Source organism: Dermochelys coriacea, chromosome 9 (assembly GCF_009764565.3).
Source record: "Dermochelys coriacea isolate rDerCor1 chromosome 9, rDerCor1.pri.v4, whole genome shotgun sequence".
Taxonomy (NCBI): Eukaryota; Metazoa; Chordata; order Testudines; family Dermochelyidae; genus Dermochelys; species Dermochelys coriacea.
In genome coordinates this window covers 50,784,307-50,807,015 of record NC_050076.1, presented here as the reverse complement: position 1 = coordinate 50,807,015, position 22,709 = coordinate 50,784,307, and the positions used below count along the sequence as shown (strand labels likewise).

The 22,709-nt window shown below is 50.5% G+C and overlaps 2 protein-coding genes across 10 annotated transcripts in view; one reads left to right on the top strand and one right to left on the bottom strand.

The window, feature by feature from the left end:
- IGF2BP2 (insulin like growth factor 2 mRNA binding protein 2) overlaps window positions 1-10,794 on the top strand; it is a 102,197-nt gene extending 91,403 nt beyond the window's left edge. For both annotated transcript variants that reach the window (XM_038416396.2, XM_038416397.2), the window contains 4 exons: window positions 2,666-2,740; window positions 4,144-4,275; window positions 5,350-5,463; window positions 10,234-10,794. In XM_038416396.2, the coding sequence (XP_038272324.1) occupies window positions 2,666-2,740; window positions 4,144-4,275; window positions 5,350-5,463; window positions 10,234-10,329 (417 nt within the window). In that variant the 3' untranslated portion in view covers window positions 10,330-10,794. The remainder of the gene's footprint in view (window positions 1-2,665; window positions 2,741-4,143; window positions 4,276-5,349; window positions 5,464-10,233) is intronic.
- Window positions 10,795-20,958: 10,164 nt separating this feature from the next.
- The window catches only part of SENP2 (SUMO specific peptidase 2), a 52,683-nt gene continuing 50,932 nt past the window's right edge, over window positions 20,959-22,709 (bottom strand). For 7 of the 8 annotated variants that reach the window (XM_038416979.2, XM_038416982.2, XM_038416978.1 and 4 more), the window contains 2 exons: window positions 22,309-22,404; window positions 20,959-21,674 (listed from right to left, as the gene is read on the bottom strand). In XM_038416979.2, the coding sequence (XP_038272907.1) occupies window positions 21,612-21,674; window positions 22,309-22,404 (159 nt within the window). In that variant the 3' untranslated portion in view covers window positions 20,959-21,611. Of the gene's footprint in view, window positions 21,675-22,308; window positions 22,405-22,709 lie in introns of those variants that run through there. The other variant, XR_005294963.2, reaches the window with a different exon arrangement.

Genomic DNA, 22,709 nt, shown 5'->3' with positions numbered 1-22,709 from the left:
TTTAGTGATCTGGGGCAAAAATAGGGGATTGGTCCTGCTTTGAGCAGGGGGTTGGACTAGATGACCTCCTGAGGTCCCTTCCAACCCTGTGATTCTATGACACTTGCCTGTCACGTGATAGCTGCCAGCAGAAGGAAACACTCTTACCACATGAGCTGTGCGCCCACCCATGGGAAAAGGTGGGAGCAGACATATTTACCTTCAAGGAAAAGCAGTGCTATTCAGATTTTTGGGAGATTGATTCCCTGCCTGATACAAGAAGCAAGTCAGATATGGGCAAGCTGAAGGCCCACTCTGCAAGTTATGGTTTTGCAGGCACTGTGTTCAGCAACAACAAACCCCAGCTTGCCTCAGAACAATTCCAGGAGTTTGCATGCTACGGGGAGTTTGACCAGCCCGCTTCCTCCCCAACATCCCTCAGATAATAGAAAGATGGAATCAGCCATGAAAACAGCTAAGAGTTTCCTTTTCCTCCTCCTCCTCCTCTTTGTTAGTGTTTTTGGCACACAGGGGAGCCAAAGAGTCCGAACCAAGGAAATAGTGGGGTGAAGGACCAAACCCCTCTACCGGTAAAGGGAGATCTGTTGCAGCCAGAAGAATGGAGATGCTGTGAAGGAGATGGCCGAGAAGCAGAGAAAGGAGGTACTAGAAAGAAGAGGTGAGAGCTGCAGTGAACACAGATCACGCAAGGTGACTGCACAGGAGGGACGAGTGACCAGAAGGAAGAGGAGACACTTGGGAGCCAGCAGACGCAGAACCCAGAGAGACCCCACAGTGATCACCCCTGAATGGAGGGACAGAACCATGCAGAGGCCGACCCTTCAGGGACGGAGGAGACTCCAGAGACGATTTGCTGGGCTTGGAGAGAGGTGACGGAAAGATGGAGCTAGGTCGCTCCTGGTGCAGTCGCCTGCTGAGGAGACCAAAGTGTGTCCCTGAGCCTGTGACCAGTTGAGTCTGGGTAAAGACAAGCCCAGCTCTGCTCTGGCTGAGGGACCTGGGGTGGGAGCCGAGTGTCAGGCTGCATCACAGTGTCTGTAAAACCGGGAAGATGGACCATGACCAGTGGGACTGGAGTCATTGGGCCCATGCTCCCTGGAGGGACTGTCACTGAGGAGGCCAGGCATGCAGGGAGCTGGGCTGGACGCAATGCAGCCACGTGGATAGAGCAGTGCACAGGATTTAATAAAGTTCCATTTGTTTCACTTACCTGCCTCCAGCATCACTCCTGGCTGCTGCGGGGAATACAGGAGGAGGGAGACAGAGTGCTGGGGGCAGGGCTTTACTGTGGGGCTGCCCACACCCAGGCTGGGCGCACCCAGGTGCTCAGACCCAGGTGCCAATTACCAGGCTGACCTGTGCAGTGAAGACAGCCATGACCTGCCACTCTTCGTTCACTCCCCTAGGAGAAATGAACTCTCCCTCTTCTGGGTTGAGCCAGAGTATACTGAATATAGGCACCGTCGGCAGCTCCCATTCCACTGTAACCAGAGACACAGCTCCTCCCCTTCAGTCCAGGGGAGCCCATAGCGAGGGGCAGGCTGAGCCCCCAGCTGCTGAGCCATGTCTTCTCACATGGCTTTTGACATGCAAAGACCGAATACCTCCTCACAATAGTGCCCCCTCCTCACACAGCCCACCGCCTCAGGGGAATGTGGCTGGGTCCAGGGAAGGCAGCTTGCCATAGGGAGCAGCTGATACTCATGGGCAGTGACTCAGTGATGCAGACAGACACACAACCACTTGAAGGCTGGGTTCCAGGCCACCGCAGCGTGGGTCAGCCAACGTGTCATTCCTGAGTCAGGGTGAACTTAACTTAACTTAACGCCCGTCTCCAGGCATGAATCAGTGGTTAACTCTTCCCATGTGGAAGCAGTGTGAGTGCCATGGCAAATGCTGCTGGACTCTTGTGTTGAGCTTGTCTCGAGACAGAGGGCCTGTCTGATCCCATTTCTGCAGAACAGACCCCCCAGTGCCACTCCCCTGAAGTCGGTGGGGGCTAGGTGAAGGCATGCTGCCCGCTAGCATCTGCTATCACACCTTGCAACTGACCCCCTCAAGCCTCCAGGTGCCTCTGCCACCATGGGCACTGTGACAGCACACTTCCCTGTTTGTGCTGGACTTGGCACAGGGCTGGGCCCAGTCCAGCGCAACCAATTGCATGTTCAGAGCTGCGTTATTTTTTCAGCAACATGCAGGAAGAGATCTAGCGAGTTGGGCACGTCTGCAAGCCCTTCTGCACGACATCCAAATGCTCAGATCTCAGCAGAGTTTGTCAGGCCATCTGAATGGGCCTTTCAGCACAACAGAAACGTTTGCAAGCAACATCCTTTTTTGCTGAAAACCCTCAGAAATTCAAAGGGAAATGCTGATGAAAAGAAGAGGGAATTCATTTTTGTCTAAACTTTTCCTGGGGAAAATCCTTGTATCCCAACCAGCTCCAGTTCTGAACTACTCTAGTGTGAAATCAGGCTCTTTGTAGGCAGAGCAAATTTCACTCTGTATCCATTAAAGAACATGAAATACCCTAAACACGCTGACACCTGCCCGAGATCTGGCTGAGCTCCACACAACACACTGAGTCCGAGTGCTCCGAAGCGGGGGCCTGGGGAGAGAGCTCCAGGCTCATGTTGCTGCTAATCACTTGCCTCTCTGTGGCTCGTAGATCGCACCAGCAGAGGGTCCAGATGCCAGCGAAAGGATGGTCATCATCACCGGGCCCCCGGAAGCCCAGTTTAAGGTCAGTGGGGAGTGGGCAGGGTGGAGCAAAGCAGGGGCTCTGTGACACTGTACAGATTCGAACCCCCCAATGCTCGGCCCTGGAGAAGCCAGAGCAAACACACACTTTAAAGGGTAGCTCTGAGAACTCCAGGTTAGCGGGGGAGGGGAGAGCGCAGCCTGATGGGCCCAATCCTGTGCGAAGAGAGCTGTGGCTCAGCAGCAGCATCTGTTTTTCCCCCCTGCCAGCAGGAGTGCCATGCTGCTTGGGGTCCCTGCTGCTGCGCGCCCTCAGGCCTATCCCAGGGGATGTCTGTGCCCCAGAGGAGTGTGGGGAGGGCTGGCGGGGAGCCACAGGCACAATGCCTTGCCCGGCTTTGCTAACGAGGCAGCCTGCTCTGTCCCATCCAGGCAGGCTCCATGCGTGAAGAGAGCTGACTGCCCAGCTGTGCTCCCAGCCCGGGGTGAAGGCCCCCTGCCTGCAGACGGCCACCCAGAAGGTGGGGCTGCACGACCCTTTTATAGCCAGGAAAGGGCGCTGCTGCCCAGCAGGCAGCCACAGCTCAGCATGATAAGGACAGATTGGCAGAGCTCAGCTCCCGTTCAGCCTGCAGTCTCAGGCTCCCCCTGCAATTCCAGAGCAGCTGGGCGACACTGCAAAAGCAATCAGCCCTCAGACAGTTAACAGTGTTCATGGGTGTCGTGTCATCATTATGCCTCTGTCAACACCTCCTTGAAAGGAACAGGGGCAGAGCACACCTCAGAGCCGTGTCCTCTGCACTCACAAGGGCTATGGACCTACATGGCTAGTAACGTTTGCATTCTGGCAGAAGGCAGTGGGGCTGTGAGCAGGGGGCAGCACAGCCTCGATCACTCTGCTTCCACTCTGCACTTACCAGAAGGAGACTGCCCACAGTCCTGCCTCGGGGTCCCAGTGTCTTCCTCTGGCCCTCACGATGCCCTCTGGGCCCGTGGTACAGAAATGGCCATGTAGAATTTCAGGAGCACAGGGCCCTGGTGCACGAGGTGCCACACAGACAAGGCAGCCCCAGGGAGTGGTGGTATTCCCATTGTGCAGGCAAGGAGCTGAGAGGTGAAAGGCCAGATGTCCCAGCGTGCTCAGTACCCAGGATAGGGGTCTGATCCAGAGTCACTGGATGCTAAGAGCATTTGAAAATCTGGCCACTTCAGCAAGGTGCCTAACTGGGAGCTGCTGCATGCGAGGCATCTCTGAACCCTGGCCTTGGCCCCTCAGGAGGTCTGATGGAGCAGAGAACTCACCTTGCCTCCCAGTCCAGTGGTTTAGCCCATAGACCACTCTTCTCCCTTGCTGCGGCCCAGTCCAGTTCTCCCTTCCCTGCCCCATGTACACAGAAATACAGAGCTTGAGCCTGGAATTCATCATGGGATCTTCTTCCTCCTCAGGCCCAGGGCCGGATATTTGGCAAACTGAAGGAAGAAAACTTCTTTAACCCCAAAGAAGAAGTGAAGCTTGAAGCCCACATTAAGGTGCCTTCCTCTGCAGCTGGACGCGTGATAGGCAAAGGTGGTAAAACGGTACGTCAGCCAGCAGCACGGCAGTCTGCCCCAGCCAGACCCAGGGGAGTGGGGAGCTGCGGAGCTGAAATTCCTTTGGCTTTGTTTGCCGATGGTTCTGTAGCTCTTACAGCCGCCCAGCAAGGAGAGAAAACCACATGGGACAGGACCCCCCTGCGCTCACACCCAGCAAAGCAGCTGGGGTCACTTCAGGGCCTTTAAGGTCAGAAGAGACCATTATGATCGTCTAGTCTGACCTCCTGCACAATGCAGGCCACAGAATCTCATCCACCCACTCCTGTAACAAACCTCTAGCCTATGTCTGAGCTATTGAAGTCTAGCTATGCAAACAGCTCTGATCCTGCAGCAGACACAGTCTGTGGTCCTGTGCTTTTGAGTCTTTCCCAGTGAACTGCACCAACAATCTGGCAGGAGAGTCTCTGCTGGGTTCAACTGGCATCACCCCCTCTGGCACCAGTCCTGCTGATGCCTGAGCCAAAACTGTGTCTCACTGAGTCTTTCCCTATACTTATTGGCCAGCTGGAGGCACTGCAGAACCATTAGCTATCCATCCTTCAGCCACTTTGGGGGATGGCCTGACTCCTTAAGGGGGGGCTATTGGAAATGCTGGGCACTGGATAAGCAGAGCTGAGCTCATACCACTGCAGATCTGAGAAGCCCAGCAAGGTACAAAGGCATGTGAGAAGAGGGGAGAGATCCCTCCAGTTGACTGGTTGGACTCTGCCTATGGGTGACAGTCTAGAGTCCAGTCTCCAGTGAGCAAAGCCCCAGTAAACACTCTTTGCCTGGAGGTGCTAAGGAGGGAGACACCGAGAGAGCTCCCAGTTTGTCCTCATTGTGCAGCCGTCCAGGATCCATAGAGTCCTGGATCCACTGATTACAGCCCTAGACCATCTTTTCCACACCCCGAGCAGCCTGCTGGAGCAGACACACAGGAGGAGCAGAACACCCCTGCTGGCTATCCTGCTGCTGTCTGGGCTTTGAGGAAGACCCAGGAACAGCTTGGGGGTAGGTGCAGTAGCTGGAGCGGTTAACAATGCACACAGACTGTTGTTAAAACTTCTCTTGCTGCAGGTGAACGAACTGCAGAACTTAACCAGTGCAGAAGTCATTGTCCCCCGTGACCAAACTCCTGATGAGAATGAAGAAGTTGTCGTTAAAATCATCGGGCATTTCTTTGCCAGTCAGGTACAGGGCATGAATATTTTTCCATTTCCAAATCCGTCCGCCCCTTCACATAAGGGACAAAATCTGTATTATCTATACAAATCGTGCCGCCTTGGTTCTGATGCAAGGGGGTGAGGCCTGGTGTCCCATAAGTACAAAACCATTTCAGTATGTGCTTTCGGGTGTGTTGTCCCTAGATTTAAAGTGTATGTACCACACATCAGAGACACTTCATTTCCTATACGTGTAAGCAGGTCTATTAATGTGATATGGAAGCAGTTCATTTGTAAATGATTGTTACCATTCTAATATTGTTAACTTTCCCACATTGCACACATCGGCTCTCATCCTGTTCACACTGGAGTCAATAGGGACTTGGGCATTGACGTCAAGGCAAACTGGATCAGTCCCACTGTGGATATCAGGGTACACACATTTCATAATCTAACCCGTGAGCAAAGAGCTCAGAGTTGTAATCACCTGAACCTTTCTGTTGCCTGACCATTAGTTTGTTTAAATTTGCCTCAGTCACATTGCATCTGGGTAGGATTTTGCGTTTAATTCCCCTCCCCCGACCTCCCCCAAAAAGTCTACCCCTCACACCATCCCCAGGTGATAGCTGGGGTATTGCAGGTCCAACCACTGACTGGAGCCATTCTGTCAGTGTTAGTTTGATACAGATCTGTGTCCATATCTGTCTACCTGGAAAGCTCAGGGCTATGGGTGGCTATTTCCCTGATCCTTCTAGAATGTTCCAGCCCCGTGGCAGGCGAGGGCCTGTCCCATAGCACCACAGTGAGCGCGCCCGAGCTGATAAGGGTGGAACATGCTAGTGTATGATTTTGTTGGTTATAAACTAGGGACTCAAACTGAGATTTTCAAACATACAGGGCCTCATGAGCGCCCACAAGCACCTGCCGATGCCCAGTTTGTGGCCTATTTGTGCTGCAAGAGCAAAGGGGAGAGAACCTACCCGGTCATCGCAACGGGCAGCATCCAGCCTGTATTGACTGTCTCTACTCTAATGGCAGCCTCTAGAGTCTTCCCCAAAGGCTAAATCAAAAGAGCATCCCCTGAGTCCTGCTCACCTGGCCACGCATCACGGCACACCCTGGGATAGAAGAGTGGGGGTATTTATTACCCAGGGTTTCAGAACTCAGTGCAGTGCTGACTTAACTACTTCTCTCTAGGTGGTGTCAGGAATTCATCAGTGGGGACACAGCTCCTCTGTCTGAAAAATGATTGGTACAAACAAAAGAACTTTTACTTAAAACTACTTTTTATTAGCTCTTATGCGCACACACACATATGCTGTAGTGTAGCAGCAGGGTTAGCGCATCCCAAACATCTGTATTTACCCAAAATGTGGAATGGTTTTGAGGAATCAGCTACCAGCCTTTCGGGTGCCCTCCTTCCGCCCAGCTGCTGGGGAATTTAGGTGCCAGCTTCTTGCCCAAAGAAAAGCTTCCTTGGGCTGCTCCAAAGTGTATCCTTTTGCCTAATGTTTTATAGCTAACTTAAACAAAGCACATAACTCATAAAAAGAAAAGGAGTACTTGTGGAACCTTAGAGACTAACAAATTTATTTGAGCATAAGCTTTCGTGAGCTACAGCTCGCTTCATCGGATGCATTTGGTGGAAAATACAGTGGGGAGATTTATATATACACACACAGAGAACATGAAACAATGGGTTTTATCATACACACTGTAAGGAGAGTGATCACTTAAGATGAGCCATCACCAGCAGCAGGGGGGGGAAGGAGGAAAACCTTTCATGGTGACAAGCAAGGTAGGCTATTTCCAGCAGTTAACAAGAACATCTGAGGAACAGTGGGGGGTGGGGTGGGGTGGGGGAGAGAAATAACATGGGGAAATAGTTTTACTTTGTGTAATGACTCATCCATTCCCAGTCTCTATTCAAGCCTAAGTTAATTGTATCCAGTTTGCAAATTAATTCCAATTCAGCAGTCTCTTGTTGGAGTCTGTTTTTGAAGCTTTTTTGTTGAAGGATAGCCACCCTCAGGTCTGTAATCGAGTGACCGGAGAGATTGAAGTGTTCTCCGACTGGTTTTTGAATGTTATAATTCTTGACGTCTGATTTGTGTCCATTTATTCTTTTACATAGAGACTGTCCAGTTTGACCAGTGTACATGGCAGAGGGGCATTGCTGGTACATGATGGCATATATCAAATTGGTAGATGCGCAGGTGAATGAGCCTCTGATAGTGTGGCTGATGTGATTAGGCCCTATGATGGTATCCCCTGAATAGATATGTGGACAGAGTTGGCAACGGGCTTTGTTGCAAGGATAGGTTCCTGGGTTAGTGGTTCTGTTGTGTGGTGTGTGGTTGCTGGTGAGTATTTGCTTCAGGTTGGGGAGCTGTCTGTAAGCAAGGACAGGCTTGTCTCCCAAGATCTGTGAGAGTGATGGGTCGTCCTTCAGGATAGGTTGTAGATCCTTGATGATGCATTGAAGAGGTTTTAGTTGGGGGCTCAAGGTGATGGCTAGTGGTGTTCTGTTGTTTTCTTAGTTGGGCCTGTCCTGTAGTAGGTCACTTCTGGGTACTCTTCTGGCTCTGTCAATCTGTTTCTTCACTTCAGTAGGTGGGTATTGTAGTTATAGGAATGCATGATAGAGATCTTGTAGGCGTTTGTCTCTGTCTGAAGGGTTGGAGCAAATGCGGTTATATCGTAGAGCTTGGCTGTAGACAATGGATCGTGTGGTGTGATCTGGATGAAAGCTTGAGGCATGTAGGTAGGAATAGCGGTCAGTAGGTTTCCGATATAGGGTGGTGGTTATGTGACCATCGCGTATTAGCACCGTAGTGTCCAGGAAGTGGATCTCTTGTGTGGACTGGTCCAGGCTGAGGTTGATGGTGGGATGGAAATTGTTGACATCTTCATCATCTGGACCCATGGAAAAGAAGCCCTTGAGGAATTCCACCATGATTTCATCAACGTAGCGCAAGTAGAGTAGGCGGATTAGGGGACGAGCTGAGGAAGCGTTGTTCTAAGTCAGCCATAAAAATGTTGGCATACTGTGGGGCCATGCGGGTACCCATCGCAGTGCCGCTGATTTGAAGGTATACATTGTCCCCAAATGTGAAATAGTTATGGGTGAGTACAAAGCCACCAGGTTAGCCGTTACATTATTGGGGACACCCATCATAGGGCCTAATCACATCAGCCACACTATCAGAGGCTCTTTCACCTGCGCATTACCAATGTGATATATGCCATCATGTGCCAGCAATGCCCCTCTGCCATGTACATTGGTCAAACTGGACAGTCTCTACGTAAAAGAATAAATGGACACAAATCAGATGTCAAGAATTATAACATTCAAAAACCAGTCGGAGAACACTTCAATCTCTCCGGTCACTCAATTACAGACCTAAGGGTGGCTATCCTTCAATAAAAAAACTTCAAAAACAGACTCCAACGAGAGACTGCTGAATTGGCATTAATATGCAAACTGGATACAATTAACTTAGGCTTGAATAGAGACTGGGAATGGATGAGTCATTACACAAAGTAAAACTATTTCCCCATGTTATTTCTCCCCCCCACTTCACCCCCCCACTGTTCCTCAGATGTTCTTGTTAACTGCTGGAAATAGCCTACCTTGCTTGTCACCATGAAAGGTTTTCCTCCTTCCCCCCCCTGCTGCTGGTGATGGCTCATCTTAAGTGATCACTCTCCTTACAGTGTGTATGATAAAACCCATTGTTTCATGTTCTCTGTGTGTGTGTGTGTGTGTGTGTGTGTGTGTATATAAATCTCCCCACTGTATTTTCCACCAAATGCATCCGATGAAGTGAGCTGTAGCTCACGAAAGCTTATGCTCAAATAAATTTGTTAGTCTCTAAGGTGCCACAAGTACTGCTTTTCTTTTTGCGAATACAGACTAACACGGCTGCTACTCTGAAACCTGTCACGTAACTCACAGTGACTCGTGGTGGGTCACCATAGTAACCCCTAATTTCAGCAAACTATTCATTATTTCTCATCATCAAAACATTTCTAGTAATTCCAGTCATAACAATAAAACGGACGTGTCAGGGGCCCTGAACCAAGGTCGATTCTCTAATCATGCCTCCCGTTCTCATGGAGCATTGACTCTCTGCCCCTTCCTCCTATTCTGATTAGCAAACCACAAACATGCAGCTACACAGCCTTGCCCTTCAGGGCCTAAGATTATTCCTAGCTCTGGGGCATTTGGTTTTCAGCTAGTGGTGGCTGGACACACAAGATGGCTGACTGCAGTACTGTCAAGTTCTGGGGTTTCAGACACGAATTTCAAATTATGGGTTCACAGGGAGTCAGGATTTAGCAGCCATTTGGTGGCTGACATGCTAGGCCCAGTAGAACCCTGCTCGGCTGTAGGCGCTGCCATGCCAGGCTTTATCACTGCAAGATCCATGACATACAGGGCATGGGTAGACCGCATGAGGGGCAGGCAGCACACTCACAGCGTGGAAGTGACGGCACAGCCAGCACACAAGGGTTTGCTTTGTACAGCTGAGCCAGGGCATTGAGGGAGGGAAATTCAGCCCCAGCCAGCCCAGCACTGCGTGCATCTGAAAACCCCATGCCCTGGGCAGCATTGCAGGCCAAGGCGGTTTGCAAACCCGCTGTGCATGCCCCAACACAACCCCAGGCCTGACTCTCTCCTGCCCCAAGAGACACAGGCCTCTCTGCACCAAGTGAGGGTGCTGCACTGGGTCCCACCCTTCCTGGCCTATCTTTGCAGCTGTGTTTCTCTCTCTCTCTCTCGCTTTGCCTGCAGACTGCACAGCGCAAGATCAGGGAAATCGTACAGCAGGTGAAGCAGCAGGAGCAGAAACATGTTCAGGGAGCCCCTTCCCTACAGCGCAGCAAGTGAGGCTCCGACACGCCAGCCAGCAACAACCGATGAATGTAGCCCTTCCAACACTTGCCAGAGCGCCAGATCGGGGAGCCAACCAAAGACCCTCCTGAGGCATAAACGTCTGCCCACGGCTGGGCTGTGCAGAGGACTCACAGTGGGGAGGGGGAGGGTTCCAACCCACTCACACTGACGATGCCACACAGCAGGGGCTCTGCAGACTCTTCCAGGCCACAGCCTCCATGTTCCTCTATTTACTAGCGCGACGCTATCCCTTTAGTTGGACTAACATAGGCGGAGATGGGGCAAACATCCCACTGACAGCTCTTTAGGACCCACTCTTTGTGCATGTGTGCACATACTAGATGAGAAGATTTTTACAGTGCATGGGCTGCAGTGCGTGAGGTGGCACTCGCAGCATTAATATATTTTAGAATTAATATATCAGTAACTAAACTAACCGATTTTTCTTTTCTTTTTTTTTTTTTAAAAAAAAGGTAATTTTTTATTTTTTACTTGTTTTTGGGGCTTTTTGTTTTACGAAAAAGCAGGCTTTTTAAGACATCTAAAGAAAGAAACTAGTCCACTTGGATACCTAATACACAATAGACTGAAGATACTGCCAGCAGCAACATTAAGAGGGTAAAAAGTGGCGATTTCCGTAAAGGCTTTAGGAAGAGCAGCGTTTGGATTCTCTGTCTGTGCCAACACAAGGGATACCGTCTCTTAGAAGAGGAATCTCTCTATATATCTCTGTCCAGCTCACATACCAGTTTCTCTTTGCTTCACAGATTCCACACTGGTTTTTGCATCCTGTCCTATTCCCTCCCTCTCTCTCTCTCCCTCTCTCTCTCTCTCTCTCCACCACCACCACATCAGCCGTGCTCTAAGTAACACACCACCGAAAACAAACACAAGAAACACCCAGCCACAACTTCCACTTTGGTTATCACCCAACCCAACCACCATGGTACTTATACTAGCATTTTTGCAAAAAAAGAAAGAAAGAAAAACAAGAAACCTCAGCGCTCCCAGCCTCGCAGAAGCTTCAGCCCCTGTACGGGGAGGATACTGCATCAGGATTGGAGGAAGGGGCTTCTTTCTTTCTTTTCATTTTTTAAATGGGGGGAGGGGAAACAAAAATAACTTACAAGATGTTGTTGGCCCAGGGCATGGAAATTGCAATTTTTTTTTCTTTTTAAAGAAGAGAAAAAAAAAAACTACCTCAGGTGTTTTCGTACCTCAGCACCTTGCCCTCGTGTTTCCCTTTTAGAGATTTTGTATGCCTTGTAAAACTGATAGTTGGAGCATTTTTTTATTTTTTTAATAAAAATGAGTTGGAAAAAAATCTAAACCAAGTCAGCTGCCCAGCTGGAGAAGGTGCCGGCCCGCGTGTGCAACGACAGCTCTGTATTATCTTTCTGCTAGCTGAGAGCTGATGGCCTTTCCTTTGGAGAAACCTTGAAAATGTTCTTAGAAACTAACTTGACAAAAAGACAACCCGAGAGAGAAAGGATTGAAGAAGAAGAACTGAGTTTTGATAGGGCACACGCTATTAGAGTTTTCTACGCTAAAGGATGACCATGTACTGGTTTACGTGAACATACCATTGTACCAACAGACTGCAATGCCAGTTTCCTCTACTGCAAACAGTGTTCTGTGAAAAAAAGAAATATATCCAGCTAACAAGAGCCTCACCTTGGTATTTATTTTCATTTAATGGCACAGAATTGACTAGGGCTGTAAGGGCTGAAAAGCCTTGGCTGCAGCCTGGCTGAAGGGTGGGCAGTGGGTGGGCTATAAAAGGCCCTAGTCATGCCCTAGAGCCATAGCCAGACCACCACTGGGTCCACCAGGTACTGTGTAAAGCAGTCAATGTCCCTAAAAGAGGGGACATAAGAGTGGGAGAAATTGGCAGCTGTCCCAAAGCAATTTGATCATCGGGGAGGCTTCAAATCAAGCAACAAGCAGTAAAGGCCATCGGGCCAATCCTTCAGAGGTCATGCATGTGTGACACAGGCCAGCAGCATGGACACGAAGGTGTCCTTCAGCAGGCAGGTGTAAACACCAGGCCACCTGCCCTAGACCAGCCATCTCCTTTTACGCTGCTGCGGCCAGGCTGGTTATGGGCAGCTCTCCGAGGCTGTGCTATGCCATTTCTTGCTCCACCTTCCGTCCCAGTCCCAGCTCCATTTAAATCCTGCCAGAACAGGCAATGGAGCAATGCCCCTGGCACATACCTTGCTACAGACCGGATGTCTCAGGCTCACTCCTGTCCTTTGCTGCTAGCCATGGGGCCAGGAGATAATGGTCCATTTCCCAGGGGTAGCATGGACCCTAAGCCACCTCCCTACTTTCTGCTCTGCAGCTGGATCCCAGGGGTATCCTCTCTACCCTCCCCATCCCCACAGCGTGGAGGCCCTCTGCTGCAGCCACCATTCTGGGGCTGACAGCTGGCTCAGACTCTTTGGAGACTATCGGGGCCCCTGAGTTGGCTAGATGAGATGCTGTTTAGTGATGTGAGGCAGTTTCTCCTTCTGACAGGCTGAGCATGCTGCTTTCAGGCCCAACCAATGCAGGGCCCCAAACCGCTCGGCTGTGGCTCTCCTTGGGATGGCTATGGTAGAGCTGGGGTGTAATGTCCAGCTTAGACACCCATACTCTGATCGAGGGAGAGCACCTAGAATAGCAGTGTAACCGCAGCAGCGTGAGCAGCAGGCCGGGTTAGCCACCACAACTCAAGTACGCCCCCTCCCCATGCAGAACCCTGCGTAGGTCATGGCTAGCCCTGCCTATGCCACAGCTGTGACGCTGCTGGTGTGGGTATGTCTACCTGAGCTAGCCATACATCCCCAGCTCCAGTGCAGCCACAGTCTATGGAAAGATGCATGTGGTCAGAGCAATAGGTGGCATAGCCATGACGAGTACAAAGTACTTTACACTGGCTGGTAAGAAGCAGCCCCATTTTGTGGCTGGGGACACTTGCAGAGATGAAGTGACTGGCTCAAGACAGCAGTGACTGATGTGGGAATAGAAAGCAGGTTTCCTACTAGACCACTTCTCCCCAATGGCTGCCTAAGGAACAGGCTAGCACCAAAAAACATCAAGTAGGCATAACCAAATATTGATTTCTAAAGCCAATGATCTTAATTCAATGGCTTTTTAAGACACTTCACTCATGGTTTTGCTGGGTTTACAGTTACCAGCGCTAGTGATGAGAGAAATGCTGCTGGGACAAAGCAGTGTTCACTGTGCATATAAGAGCAAGACAAACAGGTGAGGTGTTGCCCTGTTTCAGAGTGCAGCTGTGAGCATTGGCTGCCCAAGGCCAAGTGCTAGCCTCACTCTTTAGCCATTACATTTGTTCCCCTACCCTGGTGCTTCCGTGCTGCTAGTCAGCACTAGGGCCGGTCATGCTGGGCAGACCGTGGGGTGGGCGTGACAGGGAGGGCTGGCCTTAGGGAAAATAGCACCCTGGGTTAACTTGTATTTTGGTGCCCCCTGGTCCCCGTGGGTGCACTTTCCACATTGCCCCTGGCCCCTGTGGGGTCCCTACTCCCCTTTTCCCCCACCCCTTGTATTGTACCCCTGCACAACCCTCCTGTGCCCCAAGCCTTGCCCCCGCCCCCTAACCCCTACAGCCTCTCCCCATGTGGGGAAACTGACCTGGATGCAGGGAGCAGCTGGCATTGCTGCTCAATCCCCCCCCACCAACCACTGCTCTGCGCACCCCCCCTAAGGTGTGGGGAGAGGTGAACGAGGAGCAACGTCAGGGTTCCCTGCATCAAGGTCACTTTCCCTGGGCCCGTAAGGGGAGGGCAGAGAGCAGCAGCAAATCCCAGGTGGGGAAAGTATTCTGGAGGCACAGGGCACTTGATGGTGCTCCTTGCAGCCTCTACAAGGGGAACAGCGGTACCTGTGCGGCGCTGCTTGCCCCTCTCCATTCCTCTGCCAGGAGGAAGCAGGGAGAAATCTCCCCCCCCCCCCCCCCAGGGTGCTCCCCTGCCAGCTGGGAGCAGTTTCTAACACTACACCGGCAGCGCGCACCTCTGCACTGCCACATGGCACCGCTCCCATCCCACCGGGCAGTCATCCATGTGGCCCACCTCCTAAGGCTGGCCCAACCCACAGGCTAGTCCGCACTAGGTCAGGTCAGACCCTGGGGTGGAGGGATGACACACTGAGCTATGTTGTGCTAATGTAAGGCACGGTTTCCATTGAGGCTTGGGGCATGTCTCTTAGGAACAGGTTTAATTAAGCCTCACTAAGCATGACTATGCAGGGGCCTGCCCAGTTCAATTACACCAAAGCCAATCGGGGTGGAGATAGGGTTGCCAGGCATCCAGTTTTTCGACTAGGACACTGGTGGCTACGGTCAGCACTGCTGACCAGGGCTGCTAAAAGCCCACCCCGTTGGTGCAGCAGCGCTGTGCAGCTCGCATGTCTGGCTCCTAGGTGCAGGGGTTCCACGTGCTGCCCCCGCCTGGAGCACTGGCTCCTCAGCTCCTGTTGGCCAGGAATCGCAGCCAATGGGCGCTGCAGGGGGCTGTGTCTATGAGCACGGGCAGCGCGCAGAGCCCCCTGCTCTCTCCACCTAGGAGCCAGACATGCTGGCTGCTTCTGGGAGCTGCCAATGGTAAGCGCTGCCCGGCTGGAGCCCGCACCCTCGCCCGCTACCCAACTCCCTGGCCCAGCCCCCTCTGACTCCCAAACCCTGCACTCTGAACTATCCCTGAGCCCCCCCTCCTGCACCCCAAAAGCCTCATCCACAGCCACACACCAGCGCCTGCACCCCAGACCTGAGCCCCCTCCCACACACCGAACTGCTTGGCTCCAGCCCTGAGCTGCCTCCTGCACCCCCAACCCTTCATCCCTGGCCCCAGAGCCCACACCCCCAACCCCCTGCTCCAGTTCTTAATCCCCTCCTGCATTCTGAACCCCTTGGCCCCAGTCCTGCGTCCCCTCCTGTACCCCTAACCCCAACCGCCCTGAGCTCCCTCCTGCACCTCAAACCGCTCATCCCTGGCCCCATCCCAACCCCCTGCCCAGCCCAGAGCCCCCTCTGCATCCTGAACCCCTCATTTTTCTTCAAGTGCTTGCTCTGTCACTTCCATTCTAGGTGTGTGCACCCCCCCCACCCATGCAGTCAGAGATTTTTGCCTTAGCATAATAAACTGTGGTGCCCTCTGCAGTGATGCGCTCATGCGGTGGTATATTAGGCACTACCAGCCCTACGCCCTCTCACTTCCTTCTTACCACCATGACAGTTGGTCAGAGCACTTTGTCTTGCATGCCAAAAGCATTAGCAGCTCTTAACAGTACATCATTATTCCCTTTATATATAGTTCTTAGGTACTTAGTGAGCCAATTTAATTAAGGGCATGTCTACAATATGACATTAGAAGTTGATTTTTAGAAATCAATTTTATACAGTCGATTGTGTGTGTCCCCACTAAGCGCATTAAGTCGGTGGAGTGCATCCTCACTACCATGGCTAGCATCAATTTATGGAGTGGTGCACTGTGGGTAGCTATCCCACAGTTCCCACAATCTCTGCTGTCCATTGGAATTCTGGGTTTAAGCTCCCAATGCCTGATAGGGCAAAAACATTGTCATGGGTGGTTTTGGGTACATGTCGTCAGGCACCCCCCCCCCCCCGTGTGAAAGCAATGGCAGACAATTGTTTCACACCTTTTTTCCTAAGTTACCTGTGCAGACGCCATACTATGGCAAGCATGCAACCCGCTCAGCTCACCATCACTGTACATCTCCTGGGTGCTGCTGGCAGACACGGTACTGCATTACTACACAGCAGTAGCTCCTTGCCTTTGCGACAGACGGTGCAGTAGGACTGATAGTTGTTGTACATCGCCTGGTTGCTCCCGGCAGACCTCAGTGAGATCGATCGGAGCGCCTGGACAGACATGGCTATCCTCTTCTTAGAGCCCCGAATGGGAGTGACTCCAGATCATTCTCTTCTTTAAGTTTCATCTCATGGAGATTCAGGCCTGCCTGGACTATCACATGAGCTGGAGGCTTCTGCCTCAACTTCTGTTTTCCCAGCTGTCAGCACCCACAGTCGCACCTACCCCAGCCTACGCCTTGCTCCCATGGCTCATGAAGCCTGGACAGTAGTAACAAGCAATTCAACTATAGGCTGAGCAAGTGAAGAATGGTGGTAGAATGTGCCTTTGGGCGTTTAAAAGCTTGCTGGTGCTGTTTTCTGACTAGGTCAGACCTCAGCGCAACCAACATTACCATTGTTATTGCTGCTTGCTGTGTGCTCCATAATATCTGTGAGAGTAAGGGGGAGACATTTATGGCAGGGTGGGAGGTTGAGGCAAATCGCCTGGTATCCAATTTTGAGCAGCCAGACACCAGGGCAATTAGAAGAGCACAGCAAGACACACTGCACATCAAAGAGGCTTTGAAAACCAGTTTAATGACTGGCCAAGCTTCGGTGTGACAACTGCGTGCGTTTCTCCTTGATGCAAACCCACCCCCTTTGTTGATTTTAATTCCCTATAAGCCAGCCCCCCTCCCCCCTTTGAAATAAGGTAACTATTGTTTTGAAACCATGCATTTTTTTTAATTAATAGAGAAAGAAAGAGAGAGAGAGAGAGAGAGAGAGAGAGAGAGAGATAACGGACAAGGTAGCCCAAGTGGGATGCAGGAGGAGGGAAGGACAAGGCCACATTGATTTTTAGTTTCCAGAGTAGCAGCCGTGTTAGTCTGTATTTGCAAAAAGAAAAGGAGTACTGGTGGTACCTTAGAGACTAACAAATTTATTAGAGCATAAGCTTTCGTGAGCTACAGCTCACTTCATCGGATGCATTTGGTGGGACATCCGATGAAGTGAGCTGTAGCTCATGAAAGCTTATGCTCTAATAAATTTGTTAGTCTCTAAGGTGCCACCAGTAGTCCTTTTCTTTTATTGATTTTTAGTGTGGCTATAATAAGCAAACTGTTTGAATGACAGCCTTCTGTTGTTTGGTTGCATCCTCTGCAGTGGAGTGGCTGTGTGCCCAGAGCCTGCCCCCTCCCCATCCCACATTCTTGGGCATCTAGGTGAGGAGGATCTGGAACATGGCGAGGAGGGTAGGCGGTTATACAGTGGATGCAGTGGGGGTCTGTGCTCTTGTTGGCTTTCCTGCAGCTCCAACAGACTGTTCATCATGTCTGTTTGCTCCCCCATTAGCCTCAGCATCACGCCCTGCCTCCGCTCTTCATGCTTATTTAATTCTTCCCTGGTCTCTGCCACTGAATGCCTCCATGCATTAAGCTGTGCCCTATCAGTGGAGGAGAACTGCATGAGCTCGGAAAACATATCACAAGTGCATTTTTTCGCCTTCGAAGCTGCGATAACCTCACGGACGGAGGTGATGGGGGAGCGTAGAAACATTCTATGCTCTACGATTCGGGGGGGCCTGTAAGGTCACCTGTGCTCCAAATGCTGCTGAGTTCACCATGCTGGCCAAACAGGAAATGAAATTCAAAAGGTGGCAGGGCTTTTCCCGTGGACCTGGCTAGTGCATCATAATTCAAAGTGCTGTCCAGAGCGGTCACAATGGAACACTCTGGGATAGCTCTTGGAGGCCAATACCATTGATTTACATCCCCACTACCCCAATTCGACCCAGCAAGGTTGATTTTAGCACTGCTCCCCTTGTCAGGGAGGAGTACAGAAGTAGATTTTAAGAGGCTTTTAGGTCAACGGAACAGGATTGGTTGTATGGATGCAGTCATTTTTAAATCAACCTAACGTGGCTAAATTTGATTTAACCCTGTAGCATAGACCAGGGCTAAGTGTTAGTTTAGTAGTTAGAGGCCTGGAGCAGGGCTTCAAGCTGTGTTCCTTATGCAACAGGCCGATGCCTATCAGTGATCCCCACAGCAGCTGTTTGAAGAGCTTGGGGTAATCCTATATAAAAGGACAAGTGCAGATTTGCAAGAACTTTCATCCCAGAACCCAAAAGGAGAGGGACATGTGCCTGAGAGCCCTCCTGCTCGAGGCTGCGCTATGCCCAATATCTAAGCCCTCTGCTCCTCGTGCCTTAGCATTGATACAGAGTGCCCTCACCAGTGCCCAAGAATCAACTGAAGAAAAGGGTTTCCTGGCACCATCCAAGGAGGAGAAGGGGGTGCTAAACAAAGGACCTAGTTCAGGCAATCTGCCTGCCCCAGAGATACAGGGGAATACTGCTACAAATAGACCCCCTACTCCAGCCAGGGATCTTCCTCCGAGTCCTAGGCATGGTGGTGGATTCCAGCTCCTATGGGGACCTTCATCGCCCAAGCCAGTCCAAGTTGCCAAAAACCTGGTAGGCCTGCCGGCACCACAAGGTCCAAGGGCAAGTCAGTCATAGAGCCTCCCTAAAGGGCAGGGGAAGACCCTAGGTCTCCAGAGAACAGGCGTTCTTCCCCATCCCCACAGCCTAGGACACCGGTTCCCAAACCTTAGTCACTGACTAGAAGGCCCAGGTCCCTGGCACTGCGCTCTCCTTCCGCCAAGCACAGATTGCTGGAATCAAGGCATCAGACCCCACGCTCCCGCTACCTGCCAGCCTCCCACCTAAGATCACCTTAGCACAGATCCCTATCACCCAGGCGGTCTCTTAGGCACCGGTGCCCGACGATACAGGACCACCCACCGTCACAGCACCGATCTCTGCAGCCCCAGTACTGCTTGAGGGACAGGCAGCAATCACTGGTCTGTAGACATCAGTCTCCGACAAGGCTTAGTTCCATGCACCCCAGTTCCATTTCCCCCATACCAGGGTCCCCCATTCTTGACCCACACCATCCTAGTCTAAACCCTCTCCCCACCATGCAAGGGGGCTCTGGGTCATGGGTATTTTTAGTAAAAGTCACGCACACACCATGGGCAACAAACAAAACGCCACAGAAGCCTACGCCCTGGCCCTGACTTACTAAAAATACCTGCGATGAACAGGCCGAGGCCTGGCAGCTGATGATCAGGGAACTGTACAGCCTTGAAGTATCCCCTTCAGAAGGGGGAAGAGAGGTGAGAGCCAGAAACCTGAGTGGGTGCCCTTGCTGCACCACTGAGGGGCAATACATATACAGGTGTCCTCCCTGTGACTCATGTTATAAATAGGAACTGGTTCATCTCTTTCCCATCACTCTTTGCCTTTGCCACCAGGAAGTGCAGATAATGTACTGCTCTTCCCTTCATTTTTTCCTGTAGCAGAGCAGAAAGGGGGCTCAGAAAAGAACACTGATGAGAGACAAATAAACCAGCAGCCCAGGCTCCAATGTAGAGAAGAGCAACTCATGGCAAAGTCAAACTCTTCCAACAACAGCAGGGCTCTCTCCCGCTCCCACATATCAGCCACCTCTGGCTCTGGAGATCCTTGGCCTTTCCTGACCTGGTTTGAATCAAGGCTGACATTTCAGGTGTCAACAGCACTGAGCAGCTTTCCGGACATTGAATGAGATAGCTTCCCTCTGTCGGTCTTCACCATGTGCATGAGGCTGTGGCAACACCAGTGTCTTGGGCTGATTAAAGGATTAGCATTATATTGTTCAGAGAGGGAAGGCAATGGCAGAACCTAAGATTCATGGGAGGCGGGGTGGTCTCGGAGAACAATTACAAGCTAGAGACAGCAAGTAGGAACAGGCTTTTCACAGATCTCTGCAGCATAAGGCTCTGAGAGGTATCAACTCACTGCACCGTCCCCACACCAATAACCGCACGCTGGAGATGAATACAGCCATACAATAGCGCAGAGGTAGGAACTGACCTATTCATCTCACTGGGTGTTCTTCTCACAAAGCTCATGGGTACAGGGAGAAATTTACTGGTACAGTTACACAGCTAGAACATCCCCTGGGCCAGAGTTCTTTTGTCCAACGTAGCTTATCCCACTCTGAGCCAGGAGTGTCTACACGAGAATTAGAGCCGTAAAGTGCCACAAGTCAGTCTCAACTCTAGCCCATCTCTGTTAGGGAACAGAAATTTTAAAGAAAATCTCACAGCACCTCTGGGTTTTAGAGCCCTTTGAACATTAAACACTGAGGGGAGCTTTATCTGAGGAATCATTGGAGCACATGACCCCAAACTTGCACCCAGAGCCCAGCTGGGGATAGGATTTTATCAGAGGTCACAGAAATCATGAATCATGAAGTTGAATAAAGAAATTAAGGGCTTGTCTACACTGCCCCATCTGGACTATATGGGGTATGATGTGTGGAATGCACCATTGTGTTGTGCTCTGACTTCTCCAAGTAGGCCCTGCTGGCATGCACTCAAATGTTCTTTATTGCATACTGATGTAGTCCTGTTTGAAGCAGGCTGTGTCAAGTGAAGAACTGAACCCAGCCTCTCAAGTCTCAGGTTAATACCCTAACCATTCTTCCTCTCATCCCTTATCTCCCCCTCCCTGCTTATAAGATTCAAACCATGCTGAATAATTTAAAGACCACTGCTGATACAGGGTATTCAGCAGCCTCAATTCTTATATTCTTCATCTTAAACTCTTCCAGACCTCCTAATGGAACATCACATTCATGTTTTAGTTTCCAGCTCACTTTCTTTCCTATGCGAAAATATTTTTAAAAAGAACTGAAAATTTACTCTGGTTCTCTTCCTGCAGGTTTTGGTTCAGAGAAGAACCTTTCCATAAGTTACAGCACACTTTCATTTTAATAAAGAAAAATAAATATTCATTTTCACATGGGACAGTGTCTTGAAACAAATACTGAACCCCACTACAGGGGCTTCACTATGGATTTGTTACAAATCCAAACATAAATGCCTTGCTCCTAGGGTCTTTACAAATCCAGTGGAGTCTTCTATAGTCCAGAAGCAGAGCAAACCTCTCCTGGAATCAGTAGCTAAACACGTCATCCCCGTGAAGGTGATTTTAGACAGTGACAGTTCTACAGTTGCACAGGATACCTCCATGGGCCAGCCAGAGTTTGCGCCACAGTTCCAATGGCTGCAGTGAAGCACTAGAAGTTGCCAGTCTTCAGCAACGTGAACTGATGCAATTTGTTTGGAATCCTTTCTTAACCATCCACTCCAGTCCATTAGGAGTCACAGCTCAGAGGCTGCAGAGATCTTTTTGCTTTGCTGTTAGGATGCGTTAGCATATTCCAAACAAATGTAATTCTCTGGAGTGGACAAAACCACAGCTTTACAGCCTACTCCTATGAGAGGAAGCTGTTAGACCAGGTGCCTTTTGAAATAAGGCATTCAAACAAATTAGTTAAGCTAAGAACTAATCGTTACTACGTGGTAGATCATAGTATCACTGTGAGTATCCCTCAGTCTGGGGTCACAGCAGCTGTTGATGAAGTATCTCCCATACCATCTTTTTGCGGAAGTGAGGCATGTGGTGCTAAAAGAAAAGAAAAAAAACTCTATTAAACACTAAACCAAAGTAAAGGGTGTCAGAATAAGCACATTTGCCCACATTCTGTAGGCACTGACCAGAACAGTCAGTGTTCAACATTTGCCACAGTTCCCATGCAATGGTATTTGATACCACAACTTTGCCCTACACTAAGGCACAGAAAATGCAATGCTCTGGCAAATGCTGACTTTAATGAAAAATGTGATTTTGTGTCATGACAGAATTTGCACGTCCTTTAAGAAAAGCCCAATGCAGCTGAAAACAGCCAATATTTTAACCTGTGAAAAAGCTATTTGGAAAGAAGCCTTGAAGACACCATCACTAAGGTCAAGCCTACTATTACAAACAGCTCCAGCCCCCTGCACCAGAGGACTAAGACATGATGCTTGGCAAATGGACATAAGCAAAGGCAAGGAACGCAGCTCACAGGGCTGGGAGGGCTCACTTGTCAGTAAGACAGTAGCACTTGGAGGCGCTAGCCAAGATCAGGGCCCATGGGGGTAGGTGTTGTGTAACTAGCGAGAGATGAGCTTACAATTTAACTAGAGGAGTCAGGTTACCGGGAAAACATGCACAAAGACTGGATGCGCCACAGGTCAGTTTTGAGAGCTTTGCTCACCTGAGTGAAAGTGAGAGGTTTGTCTCTGGAGATATAGTCTGCATATTTACAGGTAAACATCCCGCAGTCACTTCCATTCAGCTGCTGTGGAATTTCCTACAAGTGAGCAGTGGGAGAAGGTTGCACATTAGTCCCTTCACCTTGCTTTAAAGGTGCCTTTCTCATGAGATATGCAATGCATTATCTTCAGTACTGTGTATCAGCATTTTAATGAGCCACGTGTGTCCTCCACTCCAGGAAATAAGCTTTAACACCTCCTCCCAAAACACACAACTACAGCTGCACCGTGTTCCATTTGCTGGTAGGGAACATACCTGTCCTTCACCTGACAAAATCTTTAGAATGCACACTTTCCAGGCCCAGGATGTCTTTACCTATGTGTACAATGGGCCCCAGGCCCC